The 11,211-nt window shown below is 57.6% G+C and overlaps 2 protein-coding genes across 2 annotated transcripts in view; one reads left to right on the plus strand and one right to left on the minus strand.

Annotated features, from left to right (window-relative positions):
* Positions 1-2,586: 2,586 nt before the first annotated feature.
* Positions 2,587-11,211, minus strand: part of THOP1 (thimet oligopeptidase 1) — a 24,282-nt gene continuing 15,657 nt past the window's right edge. Inside the window, exons 7-13 of the mRNA XM_005858822.2 lie at positions 9,547-9,682; positions 8,715-9,081; positions 8,253-8,454; positions 5,040-5,226; positions 4,691-4,819; positions 3,501-3,637; positions 2,587-3,102 (exon numbers count right to left, since the gene is read on the minus strand). Coding sequence (XP_005858884.1) covers positions 2,947-3,102; positions 3,501-3,637; positions 4,691-4,819; positions 5,040-5,226; positions 8,253-8,454; positions 8,715-9,081; positions 9,547-9,682 — 1,314 coding nt within the window. The 3' untranslated portion in view covers positions 2,587-2,946. The remainder of the gene's footprint in view (positions 3,103-3,500; positions 3,638-4,690; positions 4,820-5,039; positions 5,227-8,252; positions 8,455-8,714; positions 9,082-9,546; positions 9,683-11,211) is intronic.
* LOC102242016 (formin-2-like) lies at positions 5,239-8,246 on the plus strand. The gene has a single exon (XM_005858838.2). The coding sequence runs from the start codon at positions 6,371-6,373 to the stop codon at positions 7,667-7,669; it is 1,299 nt and encodes a 432-aa protein (XP_005858900.1). The 5' UTR covers positions 5,239-6,370; the 3' UTR covers positions 7,670-8,246.

Raw genomic sequence — 11,211 nt, forward strand, 5'->3', positions numbered from 1 at the left:
TGAACATAATTAAAGCATAGTGATTAATCACAAAAACAATATGTAATTATATATGTGTTTTCTGATGGTCTTAGGCGACCCCTGAGAAAGGGTCATTCGACCCCCTAAGGGGTCGCGACCCACAGGTTGAGAACCGCTGCCCTAGACGGTAATCTCTGGGTGGACTGAGTGGGCCCCTGGCCTCATGGGCTGCGGAGGGCTGGGCGGAAGGCCCACAGGAAGATTGGCACGTGAGAATGAGTATGGCATTGGCCTGTGACCCTGCACAGTTAAGGCGAACTCGGTGCCCAGGGAAGCCATGTGGGCCCAGTCGGTGCTGGAAGCCCACCCAGGGCCACACTCACCCAACAGTCCACTCTGAGACTTGAACCCAGACCCCCTGCTGCCCAGGTCAGGCTGGACCCACCCCCCACACCACCTGACAACATCCGGATTGAACTCACATTTCACGAGATGAGTTTGCTTGTGCAGGGACAGAGCCGTCCTCACCAGGAAGGCCCTACATAGCCATCTCTTGCCGGCTGCTGGCTTTGGCAGGCACTGTTGGATGAGGACACTTGGAAGGAGTGGATGCTGGCCCTGACCCTGAGCTGACCCACCTGTGACACCTGCAGGGAGGATGAAGAGGAAACGGCGTGCGCAGACCCCAAGTGTTGGCACACCTGTTGTGAGTCCTGCCACGTCCCACGGCACCACCTGCCCCTTTCAGGGGTGAAAGGAGTGAAGCTACTGGAGGGCACCAGCGTCCTGAGAGCGACAGGGCTGGAGGGAACCTGCCGAAGGATCAAAGCTGAGAGGACATGAAGGTCGGGGTGCGGGCAGGACTGGCATGGACAGGGGCAGAGATGGGAGGCCAGCAGCCTTAATACCTGATCCCCTGGAGCAGCGATTTTCAACTTTTTTCATCTCATGGCACACATACACTAACTACGACAATTCGCGGCACGCCAATATTATTTTGCTGATCTGACAAAAAATAGATGTAATTTTGTTTCATTCACACCGGATGCTATTGTGTTGGCTGCTGCATTTTTTAACTTGACAATCTAAGGGAAAAGAGGTCAGTGCCCCTACTAAATAGTCAGGTGTTGCATGTTTTAAAAATTCTCGTGGCGCACCAGTTGGAAATTGCTGCCCTGTTGGTTGGAGGCCATCCACAGGGCTACACAGGTGCCCCCGCCCCTTTGTGCTCAGGTTTCATCAAACCCCAACCAGCAAGTATGTATAAAAAGGTTACCAACATCGCAAAACACAAAAGCTCGGTCCTTTTATTTTTCAATCCTCAGCCGAGGACACGTTCATTGGTTATTTTAGAGAGAGAAACGTCGACCTGAGAGAGCAACATCGATCTGTTGCCTCCTGCACACACCCCAACTGGGGCTGGGGTATTAAACCCGAAACCTAGGTATGTGCCCTGGCCGGGAATCACACCCACAACCCTTTACAGGGACAACGCTCCAACCAAGTCACACTGGCCAGGGCTTTTTAAATGTTTCCAGGTCACCCCCACCTTCCAGGCACAGCCCTCTTGGCCACACGGTGCCTACCAGCTCTGGACAAGCCCAGCCAAGAAAACACTTGCCCCAGAATTTAAGATACAGATGTGGGTTCAGGGAGCTCTGTGCTAGGTCTACATAAGGGGGGACCCCACAGCCAGGCCCACAGCAGGGCTGGTGAGGACGGTCGGGTGAGGGGCAGGCAGCTGTCCCCACTAAGAACAGGCCACCTGGGCCTTGGGGAGAAGGGTCAGGGTGCTGCCTGACCCCTCGCTCCACTGACTGGTCCTCTTTGCAGGGGGCGGACAGGGGCAGACAGGGGAGGTGGCGCAAAAACTGGAGTGAGCGATTCAATGGCAAAAGGCAGGACCCCTTGGTCCAGGGAAGAAATGGACTTTTCAGACCAAATGAAGAGGGGACAGCCACCCATCCTGCTCAATGATGAAGGACCCTTTCCACATTCCTGCTGCAACCAAAATGACCACTAGGGCCTTTCTGAAGAATTACCCGAGAGCCCAGGAAGGCCATCCTTCCTCGTGGCCCAGGCTTTGCCATATCCTAACAGCCAGCCTGAGTGGCAAGTAGGACAGGGCACACCTGCCTTTCAGTCCTCAAGGTCATGTGGACAAGAAAGGGCTTCCAGCAGCTGTGTCCCAACAGAAACCAGCTCCTGTCAAACTGCAAACCCAGCCTGGCCACCGGGACTTACCACGGGCCAAGGGCAGACAGCGGCTGCTGCACTACCCAGCGCTGCCCGGGGACGAGGATTTTCCCAGAACCGTGCTAGCTGAGAGGCTGGCAGGAAACACACCTCTTGGTGAGCGACCCTGGCACCCCAGCTCCACACGCCCCACCCGCCTGCTGCAGTCAGTCCAACAGCTCAGCGGCCTCCCAGGGACCCACACGGTCACAATCCAGAATGCTCCAGCACAGACGGAGCCGCCGGCAACTGCCCTGTCCCCCAGGGCTGATCGCCAGGTCAGGGCTTAATGGGAGCTCTTCCCAGGGAGCCACATCGATCACAAGGTGGAAACCGATGTTCCACTATTCCGCGCAGAAAGGACAGGCGTCAGAGAACAGAGCAGCAGTCTCTTTTTTCCTTTTTTTTTTTAATGGATGAATTTCAAAGAACCCATCCCTTTCCTAGGACAAATGACCAGGAAGGGGCTATATTAGTGCAACAAAGAGGAAGGCTTGCCCGGACACAAGCGCTCCCCGGACATCTTGAGGACGAGCTCTCTTCAGCCCAGGCTGGCCACTGAGTGGGGTCATGGACACTGGCTATGAGAAATGACCAGAGAGAACGGCCCCTCTCTCACCCTGCCCCACCCTCCCCGGGACGCTGAGCTGGAGGCCACCGTCTCCCACCCTGTTTCCAGGCTGGGAGCTAAGGCACCAGGGCAGCGGGAGCTAGAGCCCCCATCCAGGGCTGGCGGGACCCCCGGGCGCATCAGCAGGCCAGCAGCTTGCTGCCCTCCACCTGCAGGCCTTTGCTCAGGAGAAAGGCGTCCTGCTTGGGGTCACGACCCAGGAAGAGCTTCAGCATGACGCTGGCGTCCTCGGAGCCACCTGGTCTCAGGATGCAGCTTCTGTAGTCCAAGCCGACCTGCAGGGGGGAAGAGGGGTGGGGCTAGTCGAGGGTCCTCCAGCATCCTTCCCTGGCTCCCAGGGGGCCTATGGGCACCCACATCAACACCACGAGGGAGTGTGGGCTGACACTTTGATGGGGATCTCAGAGCAAGTGTGCAAGTGTGTGTGTAAGACTGAACGTGCACACAAGTGTGCATGCAGATGCATGCAGGAACCCTATCCTTCAGGACAGGGGTGGCTGAGCCCCGAGCCCTACAGGGTCTCAGGTGGAGGCCTGACGAGCCAAAGGAGGGCCCCACTCTGCCCGGTGCCCTGCCCTGCCAGGGCTGCAGCACAGGCTCTCAGGCCCAAGGCCATGGACACCTGTTCTTGGTCCTGGGCAGTGGGGAGCAGCACTGGACGTCCTCCCCTCACCTTGCCATTGAGGACGCCCTCCTGCTTGAAGCGTGTGTGGAACATGTCCATGGAGTACACCTCGCTCCACAGGTAGCCGTAGTACTGTGCGTCGTAGCCGCCCGCCAGGTGGCCGAAGGTCGCAGGCATGTTGGTCCCTGGGAAGACACATGAGGCTATTGCTGTGCCCTGGCCTGGTCCCCGACTCCCCCTAATAAGAGGGGGTTTCAGAGCAGCCACATCAGAGACACTCGCACCTGGAAGGGGGAACCAGAAAGCAGGGCCAGGGGACTTGGCCAGAGGAACTCAATCAACCTGTGCCTGGCAGCTGCCGATGTGCAGAGGGCTCACCTGCAGCATTTCAGCAACGCAAGCTGCCACCGCCCAGGGTTCAATGTTGGGAGACCCTGGGGTAAGGCAAGGCTCGCCCACACAACAGAGAACATGTGTCGATTAAGACACTTTTGAAGGGTTTTTAAATGCTCAAGAAACAGTAAACCAATGCAACACTATTTACATTAAATCTCAATTACCTTCATGTATGTTTATTGAGTGTGCTCATATGTACATATGTACAAGGACACACAGGCACACGGAGGATACACATCAAAACCTTGTCTACTGCCCTAACTGGTTTGGCTCAGTGGATAGAGTGTCAGCCTGCGGACTAAAGGGTCCCAGGTTCGATTCTGGTCAAGGGCATGAACCTTGGTTGCGGGCACATCCCCAGTAGGGAGTGTGCAGGAGGCAGCTGATCGATGTTTCTCTCTCATCGATGTTTCTAACTCTCTATCCCTCTCCCTTCCTCTCTGTAAAAAATCAATAAAATATATTTTTTAAAAACAAAAATAACATTGTCTACTGTCATCCCCAGAGTATGAGATCACTCGTATTTCCTGCGCCTCCGGCTTTTCACAAAGCCTTGTGTGGGAGGTCGCCCGAGGAGGCGCAGGAAGGCCCAGTGGACATGGAAGGGACACGTAACCTGTGAGGAAGGACGGAGTCACCCACACCCACTGCCCATCAGGCTCCGCACTGGAGCCAAGGGCTGGGAACGCAAAGCAGGAGGGAGGCCAGGGGCCGCCTGCTTCACTTGGATCAGCTGAACCTATAAACTGTCCCAACTCCCTTCATGCGGCGCGAGGTCTTTTCTGACCCAGAGGACAGAGACCCCTTAACCTCCAAGGTGGGCCAGGCCCACGGGCAGCTACCTGGCGTGGCTGGGACCCCAAGGATCTCCTGGCAGAGGCGGGAATACTCCTCGGCTGGCTCGGCGGCCTTCTGTGTGTGCAGGGCCTGGTCCACCTTGGCCAGGACGATCTGGCGCAGGTTGAAGAGACCTAGTCAGGAGGAAGGAGATGGGAGGCTGGCCCTGTGCTCTGCCCAGCCCTCCAGTCGGGGCGGCCCAGAAATCCCCGCGGGCATACCCGGGCCTCGCAGGCTGCAGCACGGGCACCAAGAACTCCCCTATTTCCCTGGCCTCAGGGCCTGAGGGATGGGGACTACGGGTGGCCCCGGGCTGGCCGGGGCCTCACCGAGGCGGGGCGCGTTAGGACACACCTGTGTTGGCCTGCCGGGACTTGATGAGCTTCTCGAGCAGCTCCTGGGGGATGGCGCTGCCCGTCCTGTAATGCTGCGACATCCGGAGCAGCGGCTCCTTCTCCCAGACCCAGTTCTCCAGCATCTGAGAAGGCGCCTCCACAAAGTCACGCTCTACATGCGTCCCGCTGAACATGGCAAACTCCGCCTGTGGGGACGAGGCAGAGAGCCCAGGCATGCCATACCCTGCTTGGCCAGCTCCCGTCCACCTGGCCTTATCCGGGCACACAGGTCATGGCACACCTGGGCGGGTAGATAACATCCTAGGCGGGGCCTTTCCTCCCCCACAACATGAGGCGTGGCCGAGGATGGGGACTATTGCATTTCCCTGGGCAGCTGCTGGCTGACCTGTCTCAGCCAGGGACACACTGGGAGGCAGAGAGCACCCATGTTCCCTGCTGGCCACCCAGCTTCCCTCTCCCACCCACGAAGCCAACACTCTCAAAAAGCCTGTCCCCCAAAGGCCAAAGCCTGGAAACAGTGGAATCTGATGACAGATGCTGGAAGGTACACTGTATTCTTGTCCACTTTTGGGTGTCTGAGATTTTTCCTGAAAAATAGCACTTGATCCAGTGCAGCCAAAACCTGGGTCTGGCAGCTAATCAGCCAAACAAGCTGCTGAGAGATTTAACCAGTTAAGTGCCACGGTACTTTGAATGTAATTAAAGAAGGCCCGCCGCTTGCGTCTATAGACGCTTGTGGCAGCTAACTGGTTAAGGAGCCCTATCCTGGCCCTCGGTGAGGCAGGGGACCCGGGAGACGGGGACACGTGGTCACATTCATAGTGGCCCATCCACACTCTGGAACATGACTTGGCCATGAAAAGCAGTGAGGCACCGACACTCACTACAACGTGGATGGACCTGCACACATGATGCTCAGTGAGAGAGGCCAGACACAAAAGGCCACACAGTGTGTGAGTCCATCAGTGTGCTATGTCCAGGACAGGCACATCCAGAGAGAGAGAATGGATTAGTGGCTGCCAGGGGCTGGGGAGGGGGTGGACAGAGTGGGGAGTGACAGCTAATGCGCAAGGAGGATCTTTTGGGGGCGATGGAATATTACAGAACTGGACAGTGACGAAGGCTGAACAGCTTGGTGAACGGACTAAAAATCACTGAGCACCCAGTTCCCACCCACTCCCGTTTAGCCCCTAAGCACATTTTTGTTATCAGGAGGAAGGGCTGACTGTGAGAGAGGGGCCATGCGCACAGCTGGGTCCCGTGGCCCGGACACTAGGCTGGGGGCCCAGAACACCCAGGTGAGTCCTGTCTCTGCCACTGAGGGCCTCTATGGGGAAGGTCCTTCAACTTCCTAAGGCTCCATGTCTGCCCCTCGCCCTCCTCACTGGGCTCAGTGAGTGTGCACTGAACCCAGAGCCACCTCTCACTGGGCTCAGTGAGTGTGCACTGAACCCAGAGCCACCTCTCACTGGGCTCAGTGAGTGTGCACTGAACCCAGAGCCGCCTCTCACTGGGCTCAGTGAGTGTGCACTGAACCCAGAGCCGCCTCTCACTGGGCTCAGTGAGTGTGCACTGAACCCAGAGCCGCCTCTCACTGGGCTCAGTGAGTGTGCACTGAACCCAGAGCCGCCTCTCACTGGGCTCAGTGAGTGTGCACTGAACCCAGAGCCGCCTCTCACTGGGCTCAGTGAGTGTGCACTGAACCCAGAGCCGCCTCTCACTGGGCTCAGTGAGTGTGCACTGAACCCAGAGCCGCCTCTCACTGGGCTCAGTGAGTGTGCACTGAACCCAGAGCCGCCTCTCACTGGGCTCAGTGAGTGTGCACTGAACCCAGAGCCGCCTCTCACTGGGCTCAGTGAGTGTGCACTGAACCCAGAGCCGCCTCTCACTGGGCTCAGTGAGTGTGCACTGAACCCAGAGCCGCCTCTCACTGGGCTCAGTGAGTGTGCACTGAACCCAGAGCCGCCTCTCACTGGGCTCAGTGAGTGTGCACTGAACCCAGAGCCGCCTCTCACTGGGCTCAGTGAGTGTGCACTGAACCCAGAGCCGCCTCTCACTGGGCTCAGTGAGTGTGCACTGAACCCAGAGCCGCCTCTCACTGGGCTCAGTGAGTGTGCACTGAACCCAGAGCCGCCTCTCACTGGGCTCAGTGAGTGTGCACTGAACCCAGAGCCGCCTCTCACTGGGCTCAGTGAGTGTGCACTGAACCCAGAGCCGCCTCTCACTGGGCTCAGTGAGTGTGCACTGAACCCAGAGCCGCCTCTCACTGGGCTCAGTGAGTGTGCACTGAACCCAGAGCCGCCTCTCACTGGGCTCAGTGAGTGTGCACTGAACCCAGAGCCGCCTCTCACTGGGCTCAGTGAGTGTGCACTGAACCCAGAGCCGCCTCTCACTGGGCTCAGTGAGTGTGCACTGAACCCAGAGCCGCCTCTCACTGGGCTCAGTGAGTGTGCACGGAATCCAGAGCCGCCTCTCACTGGGCTCAGTGAGTGTGCACTGAACCCAGAGCCGCCTCTCACTGGGCTCAGTGAGTGCTCACGGAATGCAGAGCCGGCTCTGTGTCTGGGTCCTGCAACATGTGCTCTGGCTGTCATCACTGGCTTTCACAGGATCATGCATGTTTCTTAATGTGAGCTAGCAGGAGATGAGGCTGGCATGAACACTACTCTAAGCCATGTTACATATGTATATTATCTTCACTAACCTAACAGTTCTCTGAGAGCTATTATGGGCTGTGTCTCTCCAAAATTCATATATTGGAATCCTGACCTTCAAGACCTCAGAATATGACTATGCGTGGAGATGGGATCTTTAAGAGGTGATTAAATGAGGTCACTAGGATAGGCCCTAATCCAATATGACCACTGTCTTATAAGAAAAGATCAGGACACAGACATACACAGAGGGACAATCATGTGAGGACATGTGGAAAAGCTGGCATCTACACACCCAGGAGAGAGCTCACCAACCCTGCCCACACATTGACCTCGGACTTCTAGCCTCCAGCACCAGGACATCAGACATTTCTGTTGTTTAAGCCACCCCCGTGGGGCTTTGTGATGGAAATGAATTCAACAGGGTATTACCCTATCCATGGCAATGCCACATGAAGAATCCAACACAGAGAAAACTACCTCCAGACCCACTAACCACCAGGCGCAGGGGGGGCGCCCCTGCCTTCTTCCCTGCCAGCCCCTGGCCCCACACCCACCTGAGAGCAGAGCTGGTGCATCACATGCCCAAACTCATGGAAGTAGGTCTCCACCTCATCATGCTGCAGCAGGGAGGGGGCATCTGGGGTGGGCTTGGTGAAGTTGGCCACCATGGCCGCGATGGCGATCTGGCGGCTCCCGTCCTGTCGCAGACAGCCTGGCTGCAGGCCAAAGCAGGCTGCGTGCCCATACTTGCCTTCCCTGGAGATTGTGGGGGGAGGGAGGGGGCAGGGTCAGGCCTGGTTGGGGGTCTGCTCTGCTTGCTAACTGGCCCAGAGGGGTAGTGACCCCAGGCTGGTCCCCAATTCTGCCACTCCCTGACCCTGCATCCCTCCATCATCCCACCTGCCGGCTGAGGCTGACAGACACCCTGAGGGCTCTCAGCAGAGGAGGGAGTGCACACATCCCCAAAGGTATGAACGCTCCTGGCCCCCCACCCTTCCGCCCCAGCTCACACGCACCGGGGGTAGAGGTCCAGGTAGAATTTCCCGATGACCGTTCCTGAGGCCGTGTCCCTCACTGAGTACAGCTTCACGTCTTCGTGCCACACAGCGGCGTGCTCCTCCAGGTCAAAGGTCAGCCCCAGCAACTCCTGGTAGATGCCCAGCAGCCCCCTGGTGACCACCTGCATGGGGAAGTACTCCTTGAGCAGGTTCTGGTCCACGCTGTAGCACGTCTCCTCCACCTGGTTCATGTAGTAGCGCATGTCCCAGGCATTGATCCGCCCATCGAAGTCCAGGCCCCGCTTCTCACACTCGGCCTTCTTCAGCTCCAGGATCACCGCCCGCTCCTGCTCCCCAAGGGGCTTCAGCTTCTGTGCCAGCTCGTCTGGGGGTACAGAGGGGAAAGGCAAGGCTACCTCCCTGCAGCGGGCACACCAGAGCTGCCCATTCTCACCCCCACTTGCTGGCCGTGGCTTTCTCCAGCTGTCAGGGCCCTGGTGCCCCGCATGGGAAGGACGGGCCTGAGACAAAAGCTTGACGGAGGCCAGCACCGTGTCACCCACCGCAGCCCCGGGAGAGATCACAGGTCTCGCTTTCACAAGGAGGAAACAACAGCCACGTGTGAGCTGCTTATCCAGGCCTCACACCCCGAAGGGGAGAGCAGGGCCAGTTGCAGGCCTCACCTCAGAGCCCCAACGCTCAGCCGTGAGATTAGGATCCCTCAGGTCAAACACAGGGGTCAGAGGCGTCATAGGGACGCCCACCTGAGGGTGGACAGGATGGGGCTCTCAGAAGCACCATTTCGTCACAGTCAAGAACAGCACACGGGAGGCGGAGGAAGGCCGGTTACCTAGGAAAGTGGCCACCGTCTGGCTGGTCTTGGCCATGTTCATCTCCAGGACGTAGTCGGCGTGCGTACCGAAGCCCAGCAGGCTGGACTTCTGGGCCCGCAGGGTCACCAGCTCCCTGAGGATGGCACAGTTCTCCTGGAACCAACAAGCGAGCGGGCCTGTGGGTGCCGCTCCCGCCTGTGGGGATCCCAGGCCAGCATCCTGCCCCCCTAACGGGCCTCAGCAGCTGCAGAGCTTCTCAGACCCTGGCTAGCTCCGCTCTGCACCCGCTTTCCCTCCCTCCTGCCCTCGGCCTGGGTCTCTACACACTTGTTTCTGTCCTGGCACACGAGCTATCAGCCCTCGGCTCCTTGTGGAAACACAGAGGGTGTGAACCATGAAGGGTGCTGAAGCCGCGTGGAAAGCAATGTGGGGCCGGGGCTCTCCAGGGCGGCCTCCAGGAGGCACTGTGCACCGGGTGCCCCCACCAAGGGCCTGGTCCAGGGCTCAAGGCTGCACCACATCTCTACCGGCACCTCCGGGCAGCCAACCAGCCAACCAAGCTCATGGGGCCAACACAACATGAAACCCGTCTGATTCACGTGCAGGGAGAGACAGAAGCCCATTCAGAACAGAACACTCCCACAGGCATGGCTGGTGCACAGGAAAGAAACTACACTGGGAAGTTGAGTGGAGAGCTTCCAGTCACACGAGGGGACTCAAGGCTGGGGGCCAGCACTGCCAGCCAGCATGCCACATCCCCTGGGACCTGGAACTAGTGGAAAGCAATGTGGGGCTGGGGCTCTCCAGGACGGCCTCTCTCTCACAGGGTTCCCACCTCACTGTGCACCGGGTGCCCCCACCAAGGGCCTGGTCCAGGGCTCAAGGCTGCACCACATCTCTACCGGCACCTCCGGGCAGCCAACCAGCCAACCAAGCTCATGGGGCCAACACAACATGAAACCCGTCTGATTCACGTGCAGGGAGAGACAGAAGCCCATTCAGAACAGAACACTCCCACAGGCACGGCTGGTGCACAGGAAAGAAACGACACTGGGAAGTTGAGTGGAGAGCTTCCAGTCACATGAGGGGACTCAAGGCTGGGGGCCAGCAGTGCCAGCCAGCATGCCACATCCCCTGGGACCTGGAACTCTGCCTCTCAGGTCAAGCCTGGGGGCCAGGATGGGAATGAAGACAAGGGGATGCTAGCCCCTATCCAGTCCTGAGCTCGAGACACTCTAAATCAGTGGTTCTCAACCTTCCTAATGCCGCGACCCTTTAATACAGTTCCTCATGTTGTGGTGACCCCCAATTTCATTGTTACAAATTGAACATAATTAAAGCATAGTGATTAATCACAAAAACAATATGTAATTATATATGGGTTTTCCGATGGTCTTAGGCGACCGCTGTGAAAGGGTCGTTTGACCCCCAAAGGGGTCACGACCCACAGGTTGAGAACTGCTGTTCTAGAGACTACTACGTGCTTGGGCTCCTGCTCAATGAATGCTCAGCAAAGGAATAAATTTGGTCAATCTTTTAAATTTTTTTGTTTTAGGCATTTGTGCATTTAATCAAACACCATTATCAACTTTACCCTCTCATGCTTGGTTGATACTGGCAATAACTAATACATAGAATGTCATTCTAAATCAGGGGTTCTCAACCTGTGGGTCGCGACCCCT

Source organism: Myotis brandtii, unplaced genomic scaffold (genome assembly GCF_000412655.1).
Source record: "Myotis brandtii unplaced genomic scaffold, ASM41265v1 scaffold122, whole genome shotgun sequence".
Classification (NCBI taxonomy): Eukaryota; Metazoa; Chordata; class Mammalia; order Chiroptera; family Vespertilionidae; genus Myotis; species Myotis brandtii.